Raw genomic sequence first — 24631 nt, forward strand, 5'->3', positions numbered from 1 at the left:
AGAAACCATTCCTCTGACTCAATCTCTTAGTGTTTCTGCCATTGACGGGAAAAGACTCCACCAAGTTACCCATCAAACTCAACCCCTCGAGCTACTTCTTTCAGGTAACCACCGAGAGACAATAACATTTTTTGTTTTTCCTTCTGCATGCTCTCCCCTGGTGCTTGGTTTCGAATGGTTGGAGAAGCATAATCCACACATAAATTGGACTGATCGTCACCTGGAATCATGGTCTACTGCATGCCATGAAACATGCCTCCGTTCGGCTGCCCCCTTGGTGGGGTCTCCTAGAGGTGGGGGGGAGATGGACTCTCCTGACCTTTCTTCCGTTCCTTCCGAGTACCATGACCTGGCTCCTGTCTTCAGTAAGGTCAGTGCTACGTCCCTACCTCCACACAGACCATATGACTGCGCCATTGAGCTATTACCTGGAGCACCACTAACTCGCAGCAGATTGTACAACATTTCCAAACCTGAACGAGAGACCATGGAAAAGTACATAAATGAATCCTTAGCTGCTGGAATAATCCACCCATCTTCCTCTCCATTGGGCGCCGGGTTCTTCTTTGTTGGTAAGAAGGACGGTTCCCTGAGACCATGTATTGATTACAGAGGTTTGAACCAAATTACAATAAAGAATAAGTACCCACTTCCTCTACTCGCCTCAGCATTCGAACGAGCATTCGTACAAGGGGCTACAGTTTTCACTAAACTGGACTTAAGGAATGCATATCATCTTCTTAGGATCCGAGATGGAGATGAATGGAAAACAGCCTTCAAAACCCCCTTGGGTCAATTCGAATATTTGGTGATGCCTTTTGGTTTAACTAACGCTCCAGCCTGTTTCCAAGCCCTCGTGAACGATGTCCTCAGAGACTTTCTAAATGTGTTTGTGTTCGTCTATATTGACAACCTACTCATTTACTCAAGGAACCTTTCTGAACATAAAAGACATGTCCGCCTTGTGTTACAGAGACTACTGGAGAACAAGCTGTTCGTTAAAGCAGAGAAGGGCGAATTTCATCAGTCTTCAGTCACCTTTTTGGGGTTTGTGCTCGAGGGCGGCCAGGTAAAACCATCTGAGGACAAGATAAAAGCCGTGTTAGAATGGCCAGTTCCAGAGAACCGCAAACAGCTACAGAGATTCCTGGGCTTTGCAAACTTTTATCGTCGGTTCATCAGGAACTATAGCCAGACAGCCCTTCCCTTAACTTCTCTGACCACTGTCAAACGCACTTTTCAGTGGACTCCCGAGGCACAATCTGCATTTGAGAAATTGAAATCTTTATTTTCCAGAGCACCAGTGTTAATGCAGCCTGACCCTGCTAAACAGTTTATCCGCGAAGTGGACGCTTCAGATTCTGGTGTTGGAGCGGTCCTATCCCAGAGACTTGACACGGATCAAAAAATCCATCCATGCGCCTTTTTCTCTCGTAGACTTTCATCCGCAGAGCAGAACTACGATGTGGGAGACCGTGAGCTGTTGGCCATCAAATTGGCGCTGGAGGAATGGAGACATTGGCTGGAAGGAGCTGAGCACCCGGTTCTTGTATGGACTGATCACAAGAACCTGGCTTACATCCAGTCAACCAAGCAAGCCAATCCCCGTCAATCCAGGTGGTCCATCTTCTTCTCACGGTTTAATCTCATTATTTCCTACAGACCCAGATCCAAGAATGTCACACCCGATTCTCTCTCTCGTCTTTACTCCGTCGATCATCTTGAGACACCTGAACCAGTCCTTCCTGCTTCCTGCACTGTAGGAGTGGTTAACTGGGAGATCACTGATCTAATCAACTCCGCCCTGGCTACAGAACCCGATCCAGGTAACGGTCCAGCTAACCGAACCTTTGTCCCATCTTCTGTCAGGTCCCGTCTCATCCAATGGATGCATGCAGCCAAGTTCTCCGCCCATCCGGGGGTCAGTAGAACCGTCGCTTTGATCTCAAGACGCTTCTGGTGGCCGACCCTCCATAGAGATGTTAAGGAGTATGTGTTGGCTTGCTCCACTTGTGCCCGAAATAAAGCCTCACATCAACCTCCTTCTGGCCTGCTACAGCCACTTCCGGTTCCCTCGCGTCCATGGTCCCATATAGCGATTGACTTCGTCACCGGCCTCCCCGTTTCTCAAGGTATGTCCACAATCCTCACCATTGTTGACCGTTTTTCGAAGTCCTGCCATCTCATCCCTCTTAGGAAACTTCCCACGGCCTTCCAGACAGCCCAGCTCTTAGTTAAACACGTCTTCCGCTTACATGGCATCCCCCTGGAGATCCTCTCGGATCGGGGTCCCCAGTTCATATCCCAGGTTTGGAAAGCATTCTGTTCTGCACTCGGCTGTAAACCCTCTCTGACTTCAGGTTATCATCCTCAATCCAACGGACAAACAGAGAGGATGAACCAGCAGCTAGAATCAACCCTTCGTTGCCTCACCTCCAACAATCCCGTCGACTGGAGCCAATATCTTACATGGATCGAATATGCACACAACTCCCTCAAATCTGCTTCCACTGGACAATCTCCCTTTCAGGTCAGTCTCGGTTATCAACCTCCACTTTTTTCCGCAGACGAGAGAGAGATTTCCGTCCAGTCAGTCAATCACCACATCCGACGCTGTCAGAAGATTTGGAGAGATACCATCGCAACCCTCAACCGTTCTTCTGAGACCAACAAACGCTTCGCTGACTCCAGGAGACGTCCCGCCCCCGAGTGCTCTGAAGGCCAAGAGGTATGGCTGTCCACTCGAGACATTCCCCTCAAGGGAATGTCTCGAAAACTTTCGCCCAAGTTTATTGGTCCTTACAAGATTTCCCGAGTCATCAATCCATCTGCCGTCCGTCTCCAACTGCCTCAGTCTCTCCGGATTCACCCAACCTTCCATGTCTCCCAAGTAAAACCTGTCGTCTCGAGTTCTCTGTGCCCACCTTCCGACTCCCCACCACCCGCCCTGGAGGTCGACGGTCATCCCGCCTTCACCGTTCGATGCATCGTGGACTCCCGTCGACGAGGTCGCGGCTGGCAGTACCTCGTCGACTGGGAGGGCTACGGACTGGAGGATCGCCAGTGGGTTCCGGGCTCGTACATCCTCGACCCTGCCTTAATCGCGGAGTACGAGCGTTCCTGCCCTTCGACCTCTTCCGGACCGCCAAGGGGCGGTCGTTGAGGGGGGGGTACTGTTGGGAGCTGGAGAAGTTCCACCTTTCTCCAGCAGAGTCCGCCGTGGATCCTCCTGAGTGAGCCTTCTGCACAGCTGCAGCCCATCAGATCATCAGAGGATCCACTACATAAGCTGTCTTCAGACCTTGCCTCAACGCCACAGTGTTGATCCAGTTGGTCAGCGCCTAAGCCTAGACTCTCAGTGAATCTTTGTGACTTTGAATCCAGCCTGGATTCTAACCCTTGTCTCAGGAAGAGCTAACCTGCCGAGCCGACCCTCAGAGCCAAACCTGAAGAACCTCAGTGAACTTTTCATGCAGCTCAGGACTAAGAGCTGGAAAACCCAGAACCAAGGTCTGCTCAGTTCTAGAAGTAAGACGCTGAAGCAGCTAGCGGACTCTGCTGATCAACTCCTCTCCAGATCCAACAGTGACCCTCTCAGAGTTATCTACAAGAACCCTCAAGGTACAATCAGTAACCATCAAGAACGCAAGCTCCAAAGTGCAACGCTAACTGAACTGTCTCTCATGCAGACTCCGGTGAACCAGTTTCCAGGCCCGAACCAGAACCAGTCAAATCAGTGTGCTTGTGAACAAATAAACTTGTTAACTTTTACTCCTGTGTCCGTCTAGTGGTGTTCTGCGTATTTGGGTCACTCTTAGTGTACCCACCATGACAGAAAGTGAGCGGCACCTCGTCCATGTTGGTGATGTGGCTTGGCTGGATGCGTTTGTCAGCGATGTGTTTGCTGCAGTATGAGTGGAAGCTCGCCAGCTTTTCATTATAATCTGCCGGTAGTTGCTGAGCTACCGTAGTCCTGGTCCGGATGGGAAAATTGCACCATTTCATAAAACGAAAGCACCACGACGGACGTCTTGAAAATGTTAAATTTTCATTTCTTCCGCTCGATTTCCATGTTCCTCTGCGTAGCTGATAGCCTTCAGTTTAAACTGTGCTTCAGAGGCGTGTCTCTTTGCCATTTTCAGGGTTGTTAAGACAACAATGATCTGCATAAAGCACATACCTGTTCTTTGCATTGAAAATGTAAAATAGACATTGGCAATTGGTCTTTCATTAGGCCCCAAACTCCTGGCAGTGCCCCCCTGCCTACATACAAAATACACTCATCATTGGCTTTCATTTCAAACACATGAATTAAGCCCAAAGCTGATTGAATTTTCTCCTCCTGTTTAAGGTCAATAAACCACACTGCGGTGTCGGAAACATGCTTGTGTGGGTCCCACTTGACTTCTATCTTAATCTCCCTCTCTCCACTTTCCCTTGTGCTTCTACTGATCTGGTGGTTTTGTTGAAAGACATTTGTTTGATCTACCAGCTGCTCTGTTTTCTTCCATTGTTGGACCGATTGTTTTGTATGTATAAGCTTCCTCGCACTGCATCGTCTTTTGTTTACTCCAGTCCATATTGAGATCTTTATTTCATGCCTCTGCACTGCCTGATGCACAAACTCAAAGCGAGGACCTCTTCTAGTACCAGCTCTCTGATGGTCTAATGTGCAGCCCTGCTTCCCTCAGCAGAGGCCAACATCAATGCGTGACATTGAGCTGCTTTCTGTTTTCAGTGGGAAATAATTTACATTTGTGATTTATAAACACCGGCAGCTCTAATATCATCAGCTGCTGTATGAAAACTGAAGTGAACAGAGACTGGTCTAAATAAGAGATTGAGTGTCCGATGTCAGGTGAACAAGCAGCTAGGTAGAACAGGAAGTAGAACAAAATGGCCCACAGATGACCAGGTAACCATGGAAGCAAAGACATAGGAACAAAAAAACAGAAACTTAGAAACACAATTACAATACGAAGCACAAATAAAAAAAAAAGCTTTTTAAAAAGAAGTGAAAGATGATCTACAGAAAAAAAACATTACTAAAGATTGCAACTCAGAGAAGAAAATGAAACCAAGCACAGAAAAACAACATGAGGGATCTAAAACGAACATATGAACTGACTGAAGAGGAAGAAATACCAAAACAAAATTAATCACAGACCAAGGTCCCATAATTACGATGGCTTTAAAAAAAAAAAGCCACCTGTTTGTAAAGGCAAAGTTCAGAAACGATATCTGTTTTCTCAGGAACTGTATTTTATGTACTATTATTTAGGGCTGCAACTAACAATTATTTTGCAAATTGATGAATCTGTTGATTATTTTCCCCCATTAATGGAATTAATAATCGGATAGTTAAAAGATTCCTTCAAAAAGATTTTTTGCGAAATTAAGCCAGGTGAAACTAAAACTTTTCCACTTGAAGAGTTCTGGATAAAGCATATTGATAGACACATTTTTTGTTCCATCATAAATGCAATATGTTTATATAATTGATTATAAAATTTTTCTGCTCTAAGTGGGTCGCTCTTCAGCTAAAGGCATGTTGTACAGTCTCTATATTCCATTTAACGATTAATCGATTACTGAATTAGTTGATGATTATTTCAATAATCAGTTAATTAAGATTAATCTGACTATTATTTATGTAGAAGCATGGAATGTGACAGAGGGAGAACCACATAAAAAGACAAGATGCATACATGTGACCAGAAGCTGAATGGGATATTAATCTAATCATTCATACTGTAAGACGACAGTCTCTACTTCAGAGTGGCTGTAAACTGTATTTTTATGATTGACTCTAGATGCTTTAACTGTTGCCACTTAACTGGAATTTCAGGAGCTTATTTAGACCAACCTTGTTAGAAATGTAAAAATCTAAACGTCAACTAGCAATTTCTACAGTTATGATCACATCAGCTATTTAACTGGACAACATTCGGATACAAATTGGTTGAAATGTTTGCTTTTGTACAATTCTTTTGCTTTCAACAAGTCTGTGTTTAGCTGCTCTTCATGAGAGGAGATGAGAGGAAGGGCAAATATGTTGCATAACAGGGTCTAAGAAAAGGCTGCAGTATGATGGTAGAAAGGAAACAGGTAGAATGCATCACGCAATCCTCCCTGCAATTATCAAAATCTAATAGTATGGGAACCAAGATCTGCATGCACTACTGCAGCTACACATCAGAAGAACCTATTAAAGCTCCAAGAAGACGCTGGAAAGAAAGAAATTAAAACATGATTATTGGTGTATGTTGATTGGATTTTTTGCATACAAAACATCTTCAGGATCACTAGTAAAATAGAACTATTCAACAAAGGCTCTTCAGGCTGAAAGGTCTTTGAAAGCCTGGAGGAAACTGTCTAGACTGATTGGAGCAAGTATAAAGGCTCAGGTATTTCTAATAACTGCATATAGTTCTGTTCATTCTGTTCAGCCTTGAAAGGAACAAGCAGCTGCTGCTGAAAACCACATTGAGATAAACTTCTGTCTGGAGACAAAAATGTCAGACAGTTATAGAGGAAAAAAAACTTTTAAAACATTCATTTCTGCTGCTCAAAATTATCATTGTAGTTTTATAAATAACTTCACTTAAATGCAGCTTTCCTGTCATTATTATTAAGAACTGGAGAGAGAAGGTATTTTATTGTCTGTGGAATGAACAAGAATCATTCAGTAGGCCTTAAACTTCTCACTATGTGTTGCTACAACCATGTGTTTTGGAAACACAAAAAAGCTGGACCTGAGCTTGTTTTTGGCACTAATAGTAGCTACAATCTTCTTCCTGAAGACTTTAGTAAGAACTTTGGATCTTAACAGTTCAACAGTTGTAGGCTAACTAAGGCCCCGTCCACACGAAGACGAACCCTGACCTAAACGCACAAATTTTTAACCAAACCAGCCTCAAATCCACACGAAGCCGGCGTTTCGGGGGTCTGTAAACACGCATGCGTCATAGCGTCGCCTCTAAACACGCATGCGCGACACAGTATCACAACAACAATGGCGCCGTTGCTGCTAATGCTACTCACCTGCTGTCAGGCTTACAACAGAATCTTCTTCTTCTGGAATATCTCCAGGAAGAACAGAGCAATATCGACGACATAGTTCAGCACCTGAATTTGACTGAACCACGAAAATGGACCCGCAGGGCAACCATGTATAAATATTAGTGCGCATGCCCAACATTTCGTCGCTTATATTTGCTTTGGCACCACAGCGCCACTTACAGGCCTGGCATACATTTTGCAGCGTTTTCATGCATTCGTGTGGACGCTCACATTTATTTTACGTCTCCGTCTTTATGGCAAACGTTTTGGAAAATATCAGCGTTTCGTGTTCATTTTGACTTCGTGTGGATGGGGCCTAAATGTCTGAGGATTAAAACAGGACGAACAATCCTTCAAATTGGTCACATTTATATCATCTATCTGAATTAGTTAAATCTTTCAGCATCCACATGCACAAATATATCAGAAGAACATAAATCTATATTATAAATTAAAATTTGTTGCAACTCACCAAAGCCTGAGCTTCACTCTGTTAAACCCATACATGAAAAGCATTATACATTTAAAACTCTATGGACAGCGTCCTTGAATACAACACAGACAGGAGTGGCAGTGATGCATGGATGCACTCACACCGAGGCGTAATTTGATTCACCTAACATGCATTATTTTGGACAGTGGAAGGAAGAGGGAGTAGCTGGAGAGAACCAGTGTGCTCAAGCAGAAACATGCAAACTCTAGACAGTAAGAGCCCAGCTGGGATTTGAACCCAGGATGTTCAGAGCTGCAAACTGCTCCACTAAGCAGCCCACAGTCAATAAAACTGATAAAAGGTCTATAAATATGCATGCTTTTATTTGCTTTGCTTTATCACTGTTCCGCTGTTGTACTGTTTTACCTGATTGCTCTTACTCGCTTCATGAATGCAGTAATATTTGCATTACACTGTTTGGTTGGTAATAAAGTCACACCTTAAATTGACTTCTCTTTTTTCAAGATATTTGCGAAACGGCAAAGAATTGTGATTTTCTATAACCTTCACTTTATATCTGTTTAGCTGCCACTGATTCTTCAGAGCAATGGAAGCACAATAAATATAAACAAACAGGGTTATGAGATACTAACCCTCTAATTGTTGCATCTATTCTATAATTAGAAGGCGATAAAGGATTATCGTTATGGGGTTTGTCAATATTAGTAAAGGGTTGATGAACAAGAACAGAAGGGGGAAAAGATGAGCAAGAGCAAGAAAAATGGTTGATAAAATAAGTAAGGCAGAAGAGATGAGAGAAAGTTTGAGATTCCAGGAGGAAAGGGACTGTGGCGAAATGCAGCATGAGGGCGGAAATATGGGAAAAGGAAGAAGGCAGGCGATTTTTCCACTGACTTTTAAATTGGTTTAATGAGGATCATTTTCTCTACTCTTGGAGGTTGTGTTGCTGTAAATTAGATCCAAACATGTCAGAGCCCCAATATATATCTATATATATATTTCTATGTACATACCGGTAAGTTATGTACAGTACAGTACATACAGTATATGCTTTTTTATAAACACATTTAAAGTGCATACTTTATTTTTTCTATAAATTGTCTCGATTCCTCAGATTGATATGGCAGAACTGAAGCAAATCTAATAAATGGCATCAGTTTGAATCAATGTAATATTTACAGACAAAGTCAGGAAATACACAAAAAACAGCTTTAGATTCAAATGAACAGCTTCCACCTCAAAGCTAATAGCAGTCTTGTTCCTGCAGACAACCAACTAATTCCCATGACACAAACACGGATACTTCCTGACAAACTATATGTAAGTGAGTATTGGACAGTAAAGAGCAGCTGCAGAGTTTCCCAGGAGACCCTGCTGGGCAGGGGAGGGGGACAGATGCGATTCATTTATCATTTATCTCTGCTGCGGGAATATTTTTCCCCCCATTCGTCCCACTGTGTCAGTGTCTCCTGGGGAGCTGATCCACATCCACATTCTATTTTCTCTGATGTCTGCAGTAGAACACCAGGACAATCAATGAGAACAAAGACGAGAGGTTTGATGCAACACTGGACTATAAACGCTCATAAATAGCTGCATGGTGGTGCATTTAGTAGCCCTGTTGCCCTATTTTCCTTCATGGGGTGTGCATGTTCCCCCTGTGCATGCAGGGGTTTTCTCTGGGTACTCCAGTTTCCTCCCAAAGTTCAAAAACATGACTTTGAATTATTGATGACTCTAAATTGCCCTCAGTTATAAATGTACTCGGCTGTTTTGCCCTGGCATGGACTAGTGACCTGTCCAGGGTGCAACCCGCCTTTCACCCTTACTGGACCGTGACGGATAAGCGATATGAGATGGTTGAATATGATGCAGGACCTAAAGCTCTACATAACATCAATAGATCACATCCGATGCCATGTTCACTGAAGAAAATGCATGCATAGGATATGAAAAAGTTCTGGTAAAGTAACTAAATATGCTTGACTAGACGCAAAAAAAGGCATGCAATATTTTCTCAGAAAAAAACCCCATAAAATATCAGTTGTACGTCCAGTTGCTGTTACTCCAACATAATAAGTGTAGCAAGAAAATGTTCTTTTCCTCTATGATGCTCTGAAGGGATCCCAAATTGCATATCAATATAGCCTTTTTCCATTGGTACCTACTGAACATGTTTAGGGAGGGCTTGACACATTCTTTACACTTTTGCATTAGTACCATTTTTATTTTCTGTTCCAGCTTGGATGCAGTTTCAACCGCACTGAGTTGCCCTGAAAACATAATAAAAGCCTTCTGGTCACTGATTGGTTAGGGATTGGAGTCACCTGTTCCTGTGCATGCATTTTACACTCCATTAATATTAAAGTATTTAATGTCTTACACCATTAAATCGCTAAACGCTAGCTTGTAGCAGTAGGTAGCAATACCTTGCCTTCATAGCTCCTATCCTTCACTTTACTGCTACTAAATAACTTCCTGGCAGGGGAAGAGTACAGAAGATCCAATTAATAGCATCAGCCACCTGACGCTTAGACATCTGGAGGATCCCAATGCTTATGCACACCTTTTGTACATTCATTTTAGTTTTGCTTTTAATTCAGTACAGCCTCATCTGTTCTTAAGGGGGAAAAAATCCAGATGAATGTTAATCCTTTTATTGTAAGAGGTATTATTCTTTTCCTAACAAATGGCACCCAAAAAGCCAGGATCAAAGACTCGGTTTCAGAATCCAAACAGGTGCACCTCAGGGTTGCATAAGCTCACTGGTCCTGTTCACTCTTTACACAAATAGCTGCACCAATAGCCTCCTAGGCGACCTGTTTTTAACATTTTCTAGCAAAACTGCCTTTCTCAGCCTGCTTTTTATCTCTCACTTTCTTTCTCTCAATCTCACAATCAACATAAAAAAACTGAGGAGATGGTGTTTGACCCTTGGTCAGTGGGGGATCATATCCCATTGACCTTTCAGGGAGGAGATATATGACTGGGTATCCACCTGGATAACCGTTTCAGTTGGGGTAGTCAGGTTGATTAAGTATTTTCCCGTTTACAGCAACGGCTGTATTTTTACACAGGCGGAGGGTGTCAGCCAGAACATCATGTTTTTATTCTATCAGGAAGTGATGGAGAGTGTCATCAGGTATGGGATGACGCAGTGGTTCCGTCAGTCTCAGTTCAGTCTCTCCACACAGTCCAAATGAACGTTGCAGCTCCTGGTACAGACTGCTTTGAAGGAGATGGGGAGGACTGGAAAGCTCTCCCTTCAGTCCATCTATGTCTGTACTCAGGCCGGTGAGGAGAATACTGGAAACATTCTGGCAGAAGGTTCAGAATCTCAAAAAATAATAATAAATTGAACTGTTTTAAATACTCTTTCGTAACCACCTCCATCAAAAGTTTAAATCAAAAATTTTAATAGATCTGTACGGGGAAGAATGGGAACCGGTGCTCTGCTTGTTGTTTTAGTTTTGCATTATTTTTATTACTTTTTTTATTGTATGTGTTATGTGTGTGTATATAGCCTGCGTGTAGGTCATTAGCTAGTATTTGTTTTGTTTTTTCCCCTAGGGGATAAATAAAGTATTTCTATTCTATTCTAGTATATTCAATCTGAACTCTTTTGTTAATGCATGGACTGTGTATAGCTGGATTTGTGGCAGCAGACAGAGCTCTGCCAGTTTTGATAAGAAGTATCAAATGTCCAACAAGAATTAAACCAAAAACCTGGTGAAAGATATTAAAATATGCTAAAATATGACCAAGTATTAACAGAGGTGTATGTATGTATTTGAACCTACAAGTAAAACACTGACTGTTTATTTGACACATTTAAAGAATCATCCAAATAATGATCCATTAAAAGCCCTGGATTTTTTAATCCATTCAAGATGTCTCTTCTTTACGCCACGCTGTTCAAAATGAATACGCATCTATAAAAATTCACATCCATGATGATGAATAAAAATATTTTCTCCTGTTTCTCTTTCCTTTGATGCTTTGATCTTATTAGCGTAGACTATAAGGGTGCCCTTCATATCTCCATAAAAGATCTGAAGTTGTGTAATTAGAACTCAAGGTTTAACCCGATAATCTAATGATTTGATTGCAAAGAAGTCCTCCATAGCAGCTATTTCTTAAGAAGCTTTCAGGGGTCGGTGTTTCACAAGGACAGTCATTACTGTCGGACATGCTTATGCCCCAGTCAGAGTGAAAAAAAAGGCCACAGGCTTTTAAACGAACAAAAATAAATTACAGCAAACATTCAGCATATCCAGCAGCTTCTGTGATTTTATTTTATTTCTTTCAAACAAGTAAACAGTCTAATTAAACATAAATAGCATGGTTTTGTCCTCATGTATACATATTTCCCATGAACCTACTCAACCCAGACAATGGATACCATTTGACTGTTTGCACTTTTTTGGTTTGGAGCTCTTACGTAAAACAACTAAAAAAACATAGCACAACAGTCATTTAGGGAGGCAGATCTTTTAGTTATCAGGCTCCTCTCCAGTGGAACAAATTACCAGTTTTAGTCCGCGAGGCAGACACCCTGTCTACTTTAATGGGTAGGCTTAAAACTTCCTTTTTGATGAAGCTTATAGGTAGAGTGGGTCAGGTTATTCATTGCTATCTCTATAGTTATGCTCCTATAGGCTTAGACTGCTGGAGGACATAGGGACCATTTTTTTTATCATTCTGCTTCATTCTATCTCTATTCTCCCATTCTGCATGATTTGTTTAGAATTAGTTCAATTTCTGATGTTATGCTCTCGCTGCTTCTTCTCATAGTAGCTTCATCTACTGTAGTCTGTTCTTGTTTGGCTGTGACACCATCCTGGAGAGAAATATCAGCTCTGCTGCTGTCATCAACATCTTGTTTATAGATGCTGGATCTTTGCCTGTTTTTTCAGTATAGTCCTGTTTCTCTGACTGTGACTAACTGGATGTGCTCTCTTTCACCCTCTGACATGGGAACTGGCTTGGAGCTTGTCTGCTGGCTTTGTGTTTCCCTGACAGGGGTGCCTGTGGAGCTGGTTGACAGTTGCCTTTTGTGTCTCTGCTTATTTTTTTTATGTCAGCTTATGTCTCCTTGAACCCCAGTCAGCCTCTGCAGATGGCCGCTCACACTGAGCCTGGTTCCTCATGGAGGTTTCCTCTTGTTAATAAGGAGTTTTTCCTCTCCACTGTCGCTACAATCATGCTTAGTGTGAGGGATTGCCTTCAAGTCAATTAATCAATGCAATAAATTGGTTTTACCTTAGATAGAAAACTTTGAACCAATCTAACCTTATGATCTGGTTGAACAGTCTCTGTAAAGTGCCTTGAGATGATGTGGCGCTATGTTAAAAAACTGAATTGACTTTAAAATGTTTAAAAATGTCCCAGACTTCTCCTTTTACCATCATCACTTGATTCAAATTCTGGCTGAGCTGGTTCACCTTGGCAACATGGTAAAAACTTGATCCCTATGTCCTTTGACTGTATCCTGATAAGTAAAAGTGTGAAATATGTTTTTTACCCTAAGACAGGCTGTACAAAAATGAATTTCCCTTTTGAGGTTAATGAAGTATTTTTTAATCGAATTGAAATTGAATTAACGTTTTGCAGGTCCTAGAGGAAGAATTCATGCATCACGTCTAATCTACTACACCCGGAGGTGTCAAAAGTATACATGTTTATTACTCCAGTAAAAGTGTAAAAGTACCATTTTTAAAACTACTTAAGTAGAGTGAAACAATTTTTTTAATGGTTGTAATTTTTTCTAAATACCAATAGACCTTGAAAAAAATGAGCTTAAATGACACATGACACATTACTAACAAGTTTATTTTTAATGGGAGGAGCAGAAAGTAGAGACAATTACAAACAATTTAAGGAGAAGTAAAACGTTGTCTAAAAATAACTACTCCAGTAAAGTATAGATAGCCAAAATTTCTACTTAAGTAACGTAAGGAAGTATTTGTACTCCGTTACTTGACACTTCTGACGACACCCTACATGTTGAAGAAAGGATCTAAAGCAGGATTAAAGCTGTATGTAGAAGAGTGGATGTGCAGCCCATCTGTTTTTGAGGGAATCTTTTAATAGATAGAAGGCTGGTTGTAGCATTGCGAAAGGTTTATTTGTCTCCAGCAGAGTGTCTGATTGTTCTGGATTCTAGGTGTTGATTGAGTATAATAGAGAGACAGTCTGGGAATATTCTATAAGCTCATTTTGCTATTAATGCTGTGTGGCAGTGATCTGAAGGATATAGCCTGAACATCTTCTGACCAGGATGTGTGGGGTCTGTAGAAATGTTTGTTTCCTGCTGTTTTTTTTAATTTATTTTTTTTACCTAGACTTATACAAGTCATAGATGGAGGGAGAGTCAGCTCCAATGATCCTCTCTGGAAATATAGGCTGCAATTAGAAAGGACTCTTTAGCCAAAGCAGACGTATGTCAGCATTAGCATGATAAATACTGTCTGATAAGGAAGTGAGTGAGGGAAAGGAGCTACGAGGAATCCCGCAATCCTTTGCATGAAGCAACATATAAGTAAAGCCCACCGAAATGAACAAAAATACATAATGCTTCACAGGTACTCTGTGTGACACGTGAAAATCTTCACACCTGCATATTTTAACAGAAAAAAGGTAACAGATGTTTTATTTTATTTGAGTTACATATGGGGGAAAAGGGCTCAGAGGTGCAGTGGGTAGCACTGCTGGCTTACAGCAAGAAGGTTCCGAGTTCGATTCCCGGCCCAGGGTCTTTCTGCATGGGGTTTGCATGTTCTCCCTTTGCATGAGTGGGTTCTTTCCTGGTACTCTGGCTTCCTCCCACAGTCCAAAAACATGACTGTTATTTTAATTGACTTCTCTAAATTATCCTTATGTTTGAGTGTGTGAATGGTTGTTTGTCCTGTTTGTCTCTGTGTTGCCCTGTGATGGAATGGCGACCCGTCCAGGGTGTACCTTGCCTCAGACAAACAGGACAAACAACCATTCACACACTCACACCTAAGGACAATTTAGAGAAGCCAATTAACCTAACAGTCATGTTTTTGGACTGTGGGAGGAAGCCGGGGTACCCGGAGAGAACCCACGCAGGCTCAGGGAGACATGCAGAAAGACCCTGGGCAAGGGAATCGAACCCAGAAAACTTCTTGCTGCAAGGCAGCAGTGCTACCCACTGCGCCTCTGAGCACTTTTCTCCCATATGTAGCACCAGAATTCTGACTATTTTCTAACAATTCTGTTTTTCACAGAAAAGTCGAAATTCCAATATTTAAGTCAGAATTCTGACTTTTTTCCGATATTAAGCTCAAATAAAATTTACTTTAACTAAATAAAACACAAAAAATAAAAAAATAATAAATTTCCATGTCTCTAATCCTCTTCCGTATATTTGCTATGTTTGTGCAAAATGTGTCTTTTTTTATAGTTCTTTTTATAAAAGGCAATTTATTTAAAACTAACGTCTACTTTATACAGTGTAATGAAAATAAGGTTCAATTATATTCTATTCTAAAAGCTAAAGGCTGTCCAGATCCAGCACAGATGCCCAGATTTCCTTTCCTACCCAGGATCTTGTCCTTATTGGTGACCTGATGAAAGGAGAAGGAAGAGCGGATAAGAGCAACATTTTGATTATTTTAGATGCAGCCCTCGTTCTGCGTTGTAGCTTGGTCTGCTCCTGTTTTATAAATGAGTACTTCCTGTGTCGATCTACACCAAGCAACTCTGTTAAGCGTTAATTTGAAAATAAACGATTTGCAGAGTTTCTTCCAGAATGGCAACCTATCTGTGAAGTCTTTTCTCTTAAAAGCTAACAACAACATCAGTGGTCTAAGGAGTTGGGGCATAGCATTGACAACTTTGTCCTCTAACTAGAGGGGTGACAATTCCAATCCCAGCCAAGTCGTTGTGCCCCTTGTGCAAGACACCTGACTGGTAGTGGTGAAGTGTTGATGTTGATTGTGTTCAAAGGGCCTGGTAGCACCTGTGTACAGCAGCCTTGTTTCTGTCAGCGTGCCCCAGACCAGCTGGGGCTACGATGTATCAGACAGCATAGGATTAATTACCGCTATTATGCTGATGATACTCAACTATATTTGTCCATAAATTCTAATGAATGAATGTTAATACTAGAGTGTGGCGTTTCCCTTTTGACACTATTTAATTCAATTCAAAAATGCTTTATTAATCCTTAAGGGAAATTAAATGTTGCAGCAACTCATAAGTTATTTTTTAAACAGATGTTGTAGGTGTTGATACCTGTAGGAAGGAAGGATATTCTAGCACCAGATCTGGAGAAGCCTCTTAGATAATTCACTATTGTTAGATCAATTCAATGCTGATAAACGTTGCAATGAATATTAAGATTGTTGTTCCAACTCTTTTACACAGTTAAACACTTTCATAAGTGCAATGTAATTCAATCTAGTGTGAACCAATATATACATTTTAAAAGTGCGGACTCTGAATCCCTGGGAGTTTAAGTTCAAAATGTAAAATAATTGGATAGTTAAACGTCAACTGAATTTCTCTGGTCTGAAGAGACCCTCTTTAACACACAAATAAACAAATTTAAGTAATTTGAAGAGGAAAATTTTAAGATATAAAAAAGTAATTAATGTCATAATTTTAACCAGTTTTATGATTGAAAAGTTAGTGCTTTCTACAGAATAAAGCTTATTGGGACAGTAGCTGTGTGTTTTGGCAGTGGACCATGCATGGCTTCTTCACGGGGCCACATTCATGCAAAAATCTCTAGTGAGAGTCAGGACAGAGATGTACCACTTAATCTGGGACCACTATTGGGCTCAGCCTTATCTTCACTATGATGGATGATAGCAGCTCTTCTGTATCAAACTGCTCCCCGAAAGAATGTATAACCTCATACATAATTGATATGCATTCTACATATGTTCACCACATGTAAAAAAAAAAAAAAAGTGTTACATTAAAGCTATTTTCTTGTACCCGGATATGTCACAACCAATAATCAAGCACAATTAAAAGGCTTCAGTGAACCATTCATTTAAATCAGGTGAGCAGCAGCAGAAAAGCATGAAAACCCCGCAGCTCTCAACTTGGGACTTCATCTTTATTTCTGGCTGTCAAGAAAAACTTACAATAATATCAAACAAAATACATCAAAACCCTTTCAGTTACATGTTTAAAAAATTTCTGTGAACAGAAAGATTTTTTTTTTTTGTCCCGGAGAAAATTCTTACATCTGTATCTTAAGCATGCCCCTGAAAAATCTGTGTTTGAAGCCTTAGATAGCACCAACACAAATGACACAAAAAGGGAGTAAAAAGTGAGGAGAAAATAGGGGAAGGGGATTCAAACCAAGGCTATTATTGGAGCTACAAAAGGCCACTTTAACCCAATGTGTTTCAAAATCTCCAGATCCTAAATCCTGTTTGTGCTCCCAGTCCAACCGATAAAACCAAAACAACTTTATATTCAGCATAAATCATTCAGACTATGTAGACATCGATCCTTAGGTATCTGTTTGTAGTATAAAGTATAACAGAAACATTTAATTCTTGCATCTGTGAGGAACGGGAAGCCCTCAGCGGAGCACAAACAGCATGGAACAGATGAATCAGTGATTTCTAAAACACTCGATGGCTCTAGGCAACTGTTTTTAAAAGTCTCAGAAAAATCCAGGCAGAGAATCCATTTTCTCTGCTTTCCTTACAAAAAACAAACAGAAATCTGGAGTTTTCTTCAGCGTTTCAGTGACAACCTTTTGGTGGTCGATAAGAGGATACAGATTACAGACGTGAGGGTTCATCAATAAATTAATCCAAAAACAGCCAAAGCTTATCGAAACAAGACAAAACATGAGTTTAATGATATTCAGCAACACAAACAAAGGATTTCATCACAGACATCTGCAGAATTAACCTTTTTTTCCCATTAAGAGATTCAGTCGGTCAACCTATTTCGTTTAGAGATGAACTGCTGCACACTGATCGTGCAACTTATTTAGTCAGTTTTAAGTGCCATGAGGGAAATTCCTGGAGGAAAGTAGGAAAAACACACTTTTTTTTAATTTAATGTAAAACAATTACTTTTAATTGACAAAAAGGTATCCTACACAAAAAAATGCATCCGTTTTTGTCATTATCTTAATCTTTAACACAACTGTTTAATGTTAGCAGGGTAGAACATAAAACAATTGTGTTAAAGTAACTAAATATTATTAAGTAAATGAAAAAGCGGTTGAATTAATTTTTTCAGTGCATGAAAAATATACATAATATTTTAGTATTTAAGTGGATTTATAATTACATGCTTCTAAGGATTATATCTTTATCTGTCATGCAAGTCGGCGTAAAGATTACACTTCCATCTAGATTATTAAATCAGTTATATGTTTTTGTATAGTCCACATTTGGCAGCAGGCATTATTATATTGTCTTCATGAACCAAACAATATGATTTAAGCACAGAGAAAATCATTTCATAATAAATAATACCAATTTATTTTAACTAGTGTAGACATTCACCCTTTGTATGGTTTTGATTTCAGATATTAATGTGCTGAGTGGTGGGAAAAAGTGAGTAGTTTGCAGAAAAACACATTAGTGACTTTTAATCTGAATCTCAACATTTATCACTTAATTCCACTTTTCAAGCGATAATATAGTAAAAAGTTTGACAGCTGAGTCGCTTCTGCAACAGCTGTTTGCAAGGCTCATAAAAAGCTGCGTGCATAAAGCTCCAACCTGCAGCATTTAACGCGCAGGAAGGCGCGGATCTGTGCGCAGCTGCAGCGCACCACCAGCAGGACGCAGCAAGGAAAGGTGGGAGATCTGAGCATCCCGGTCTCAGATCCCAGCAAAACTAACATCACAGCATCTCTGCTGCAGAACAAAGTTCTGTCCTGAAACCCATAATCACTCTCTAACAGAGCCAGAGGGTTTGAGATACTTACTGAGAAGCAGAGCAACAGGAAAGAAGATGAGGCAGGCGGAGTTCAGCAGAGACGCCATGCCGAGCCGAAAGTTCCTCCTCTGGACTCACAAGTTTCAGCTTGGATCCAGAAGTCCAGACTGAATCTGTTCCGATAGAGGAAGGAAAGGAAAGGGAGGAGGAGGAGCTGGTTACAGTGTTCTCCTCCTGCAGCAGCAGCACCGCTGTTCTCCGCTCTGAGAGCATCCACTGCTGCTGAGCATCACTGAGAGGAGGAGGAGGAGGAGGAGGAGGAGGAGGAGGAGGAGGAGGAGGAGGAGGAGGAGGAGGAGGAGGAGGAGGAGGAGGAGGAGGAGGAGGAGGCTTTTCTGCGGTTCTTTCAACTTTGTTTTTTCCTTCCAACAAACCCATAGGCCATGTCAGAGAAAAGCAGGCAGAGCTGATCCAAGGCAAAAGCAAACTAAGCTGCTTCCTCAAACCACCAGCTGGGCTCCCATACATTATAAAGATTTCATATTTTCCTAAATTTAAGTTGCTAAAAATGTCAGTTTTATTAAAATGAAAAGAATGATCTCCATGGTTTGATATGCAGAGGCATAGAATGTTTTCATCAGGGTGGCCAGGCAATAACCAATGTACACTGAGGGGTGCCAGAAAGTAGCCTGACGTAGTCCGACTCAATTCTAGTCAGAATATGAGTCTGATGCTGCTCCATAGAGCTGTGATTATGGGGCGTGTTTTGAACGAACCAGGAAAAAAAATGCCTCTGCACTCAATTGGATAGACCTACAACCAATAAGAGCAACGGAGTGTGTGACGTATGTTAAGCGAGGCATAGTTGTTGTCCACAAAAATCAAAGCGTGCAGTTGCACGCCTATAATAAGAAGATGAGACTTGATCGCGTTTCTCTGTTCCTCTTTTAAAATTAATTTGCTGTCGATATCTTCTAGAACAGACCTAATAGCAGAATCTACTCACCTCAACTATCCAGCGGCAGCCATTATTGTTGTCACCCAAGCGCGCATTGGTCATGTGGTTGATTACGTTACTGTTGGTCATCTGTCCATCATCGTATAAAGCCCGCCCTGACAATTTGATTGGATCGCCTGACAGTGGGCGATAATACTCGCGCTACTATGGAGCAGAGCCAGACTGAACTTCCCGACCTCAAACTTTGTGGGCGGGACTAAGTTCGGAATGGCACCCAGGCTAGCCAGAAAGTGGATAGGCACCAAAACTGCAGGGTCAAACTACTACTAATGAGAACGTCCATATTTTCTAAATAAAGACAAACTATTTCTTTCCTACCATCTGTCATGGTCTTGGTTCTGCTGTTCTTTACTTTGCTCCTTGTTTTCTAGATTTATTGGTTTAATTCCAGTTTTGTTGTATTTCTAGATTTATATTAGTTCACATGTTTTTCTGTTGTCCTCTTTTGCCCTCTTGTGTGTGTGTGTTCCTTTCCCCTTGGCTCCCTCATTGTCTCCTCTCACACCTGCTCCTTGTCTGCTCGTTAGCCCTCCCTTTGTCTCTCTCTGCTATATATGCTCTCCCTCTGCTCTCACTCTTTGTTGGTTCCTTGTCTTTGCTGTCCTCCCGTGCTGTTGTCCACGTTCCTCGTCTCTCCCTGGCTCCTTGTGTTTGGTTTCCCCCAGATGTCTCCATAGTTCTGGTTTGCTTTGATTATTAGTTGGATTTTTGCATTCCTGCCTTTGTTACTGTTTTTGCCCCATTAAACTCCCAAGAAATCTCCTCAGCCTCTCTCCCTCTGCATTTGGGTCCTCTACCACAACCAAACCCTGACACCATCCATGCTTTCTAGGTAAAAGGTCTCCAAAGGACTGGATAAAAATCTTTCAGGTCATTACTTACCTAGTTTTTTATTTTCTTTAGTCCAACTGTTTTTGACATTCTTTTTTGTTTCTGCATTTTTTATTTTATTATATATATTTCTTATTTGTCCCTACTTGCTTTGATTCTGTCTTATTTTCCTGTATTTCAATCTTTTTTTTTTTTGACAGGGACAGTACATTAAACATTGCAACCAAACAGGTGGCTGATGTCAAAGTACATAAGGCTTGTAGCCATGGGCTAATTTGCAGCCTTCGTCCCTGGTTAGGCTTTTAAAAGGTGTTAGCATTAAGTGGGAGGGAGGTTAGTAATGACACACAGATGCATAAAAACCCCCCCCAAAAAACAAGAGAAGTTAAACCAAAAAAAACAACAACAAAAAAAAAAATGTACAGTACAAGCCAGTTTAGTGCTCACACTCTTGATTGTCTTTGAGCCATTTTTTCAATCTTGTGGAGAAAAGTCGAATATCAGTCTATGACTTAAGCTACAGAGGCAAAGAGTTCCAGAGATGTGATGCTTTCACTGAGAAGGCGGACTGACCCATAGATGTCCGACATCTTTTAATCCTGCAGTTCCCACTAGCTCCAGCTCTTGTCCTGATTCCTTCATTTGCATACTTTAAAACAAATCTACAGATTACTTCAGGGGCAAGACCATTAAGGCATTTAAAAATAGCTTTTAAAAATAAGAAATTTATAAAATTTTCAAATGTCATCATGTTGTATTTTTTTTATAATTTTATAGTGATGCCACTTCACCGGTTTTTGATCGAATATTTTTAATCCTTGCTTGTGAAGTGAGAGTAAAGGTTTTAAAACAGACTTTGTGGCCTGGCCCCAAACAATGGAGCAATAAGACATATGGGATAAAATCCTTGCATGTAAATATACATGTGCAGCTTGATTTGATACACATGGTCGAATCATTCGAAAACAGTTTATATTTGTCTTTATAGTTTTCGTCATTTTCTTAATATGGGCATCAAATTTCAATTTTGAATCTAAAACTACCCCCAGATACTTAAATTCACCAGCCGGCTTTATTTCATGTTGATTAATAATTATTTTGAGTTAATTGTTTATAATTTTCTTAAGGGAGAAACACATGGAGACAGTCTTGGTGTAATTCAGAGTTAAGCAGTTATCTTGGAGCCACTCTGGTAAGATGCACAACTGTCTGTTTAACAGGTCAGAGGCCTTTCCAGGTGTGTCTGCTGCCACATAAATTATTGTATCATCTGCATACATTTGACAGATGGCATCTTTGCAGATGTTTGGGATATCATTTATGTACAAACAGAAAAGTAATGGGCCCAAAATGGACCCCTGTGGTACACCCACATTACATTTTTGGATCCCAGATTTGATGCCAATAATTTTGACACACTGATGTCGTTGCTCAAAATAAGATTTGAACCAGCTTAAGGTTTGTTTAGAAACATGTAGTTGTTCCAGTTTCCTTAGCAGAACGGGCTCTATGCACAGCTCCACTACTTCCTGAATTTAAGGCAGCTCCTTTGTTTCCTGTCTTTCATTACTGGACGAACTGATTAATCCAGGTGTGTCTGGCCAGTTACTTAGGTCATACACACCTGGATTAATCAGTGCATCCAATCATGAAAGACAGGAAACAAAGGAGCTGCCTTAAATTCAGGAAGTAGTGGAGCTGTGCATAGAGCCTACTGTGTGATTTACAGTATCGAACGCTTTTGTAAAATCTAGAAATACTGCCCCAACACATTTTCCTCCATCCAAACTACCTTTTATGTATTCCGTAAAATGGCATACAGCCATTTCAGTGGAATACCTTGGTCTAAATCCAAATTGTTTAGGGTTAAGTATTCTTTTCTCCTCTAAATAGGCCATTAATTGTTCAGCAACTAGCTTCTTTAGCACCTTAGAAATGACAGGTACAATTGCAATGGGTCGATAATTACAGACCGCATCAGCTGATCCAGACTTAAAATAAAAATAAAATTTTCACATTTTTTAATTGACAAGTTCACTAGATGAGATATTGGTTTTACTAGATCTGCACTATACTTTTTGATTAAAAATGTATCTAAACCAAATATATCTTTTGCTTTGGATGAATTTAATTGATTGATAATTGTCCTTATTTCACTTTAGTCAACCTGTTTGATGTGAAAAGGTGAGGCTGAGTCTTCAGCAACATTACATGGAACCAAAATTGGATTGAAATTTTCAGCAAGTTGCTCTACTGAATTAATAAAATATGAATTGAATTCATTTGCAATTTTGGCAGAGTTATTGCTAACCATTCCATTTTAGATTGAGCTTTGTTACACATTTTCTTAAATTGCACTTGCGATTGGTCAACTTGTTAATCTGCTTCCATATTTCAGAGCTATTTCTACTTGATTCAGCAAACAATTGCATAAAATATGTGGACCTTGACTTTCTTATTTCATTAAAGCTACAGTTTGTAATTTTCAGCGACATCTAACGTCCAGACTGCAGACCGCAGCAACATGAACATCTCCCCCCCACCGCTTCTCCCCCCCAAAAGTACGGCGAGCGTTACGGGACAAAATGTCTTCCACGACGTCCGCATCACCTACCTTCTCAAGTGATGAGGTTTTTTTTTACATAGATAATTTTACAGATAGTATTTAATTAGTCTGTGTAGGGTATAGATTTCAGTACCGTCTCAGTTCATCTCTCTCAACTCGCTAGTTTGTTGGCTCTGTGCTGCTGTAGTGCAAAGATGTCTGCCTCCATGGCTGCGAGACCCGCTCCTATGTAATTATAAATAACGAATTCTAAGGCAACGCAAATATTAAGGTTAAGAGGCTGAGCTTGTAGATGATGATAAATAACATAGTTATGTATAATATATTACATTTCTGACTGTATATCTCTGTAATTATTACACACTGTAGCTTTAACAACTTTATTTCGTAGTAATTTAAAGACAAGTGTGTCTGTTTGAAATTTAGTTTTTAGTGAAATTTTCAGAGCAAGATCTCACTTTTTCATAAGTTGAATAATAGCCTGGTTTACCCATGGTAGACTAGTTTGTTTACTATTGTTTTTTATAGCACAACTAAATCTCTGAATAATATTTTTTAGGGTTAGGGTTACTTTTGTTGATATTATTTGTAGGACCAGGATTTAGTTGTACCGTATGTCCCCGCTCAAGAGTAGAAGAAGCAGAAGTATCCATAACCATCCATTCTTCCTGCTTGCATGATGTTTAGCTTCTGTGGTGGTTATTTGGCATTTTTGCCAGCTTGTCAAAAACAGAGCATGATATCCAAATCCAAAGAAGCGTAAAGTTAGTTTCACAATCATTGACATAAGTTGGGTAGAACTGCTTGATGATGATGTTTCATCTGGGATCAGGCCTTGGCCCAGTGGGAAACACAAACACCACAAACATATTAGCCACACAAACACATATGTAAATCATGTAAAGCACTTGCTTTGTCTTGTACTGAATTGTGCAATACAAATAAATTTGCCTTGCCTTACTTTTATCAATAATCACTCTGCAGAAAATTAATATTTACAAGTACTAATATCTACATAAATTGATTATTTAACAAGTCTTTATTAAAATAGTTATTTATCTATGATTTCACTGAAGATGACTTGCAGAGACACATCCTTTTCTCTTTACCCCATATAAAACAAAATCTAGTTCTGAAGAGTGAATAAATTCCATACTTATCGTCTTTAATGTTAGTATATTGACGTGCATAATTAACCGTAGTGTTTTTGTTGTCAAGTTATTGTTAATATATGAAAAGTTACAGGGGGAAAATTGTAGGGCTGGCAAATGATTGGCTAAGGGTGGCCATGGCCACGCCTGGCCCCCCACCTAGCTCCGCCCCTGTGGCTGTGCTATCATATTAACAATCATTTTTCACAATTAAAATAGTTTGGTGTGGAGAAAAAAATGTATCCCAGAAATTCTTTTAGCTCAACCACCTAAAGCAGGGGCCACCTCACATCTCACAGCTAGAGACCAAGGGCCGCATACATGAAAGGGTGTGCCGCTTTTATACTAAAAGTGTTCAACTGTGAAACTTACAAAAAGAATTGGAGGTATAAAAAAGGCGAACATGAATGCTATTGTTTACTTGTAATGAAAGGGTGAGATGATCAGGCCCATCTGCTGCCAATGCTGTGCACACTCTGCACTGGTGGCAACTTCTGTAGCAGTTTATTCTCTGGAGCTGAATCCAAAAATCTTTCATTGCACATGCAGTTTTGTCACAAAGCAACAATGGCTTCAGATTTTCTTAAGTTGTCCACACTTTGACAGATCAGCTTTACAGTTGTTGAGGATTTCACCAAAATTAAAACCTATCCAAGGAA

General features: G+C 40.5%; 1 protein-coding gene across 1 annotated transcript in view; it reads right to left on the bottom strand.

Moving 5' to 3' along the window:
- Window positions 1-18691, bottom strand: part of nrn1la (neuritin 1-like a) — a 122720-nt gene extending 104029 nt beyond the window's left edge. The window contains exon 1 of the mRNA XM_038290947.1: window positions 18456-18691. Coding sequence (XP_038146875.1) covers window positions 18456-18513 — 58 coding nt within the window. The 5' untranslated portion in view covers window positions 18514-18691. The remainder of the gene's footprint in view (window positions 1-18455) is intronic.
- Between the last annotated feature and the right edge of the window lie 5940 nt (window positions 18692-24631).

The sequence above is a fragment of the Cyprinodon tularosa genome, unplaced genomic scaffold (assembly GCF_016077235.1).
Source record: "Cyprinodon tularosa strain WSP-4 unplaced genomic scaffold, ASM1607723v1 ctg290, whole genome shotgun sequence".
Taxonomy (NCBI): domain Eukaryota; kingdom Metazoa; phylum Chordata; class Actinopteri; order Cyprinodontiformes; family Cyprinodontidae; genus Cyprinodon; species Cyprinodon tularosa.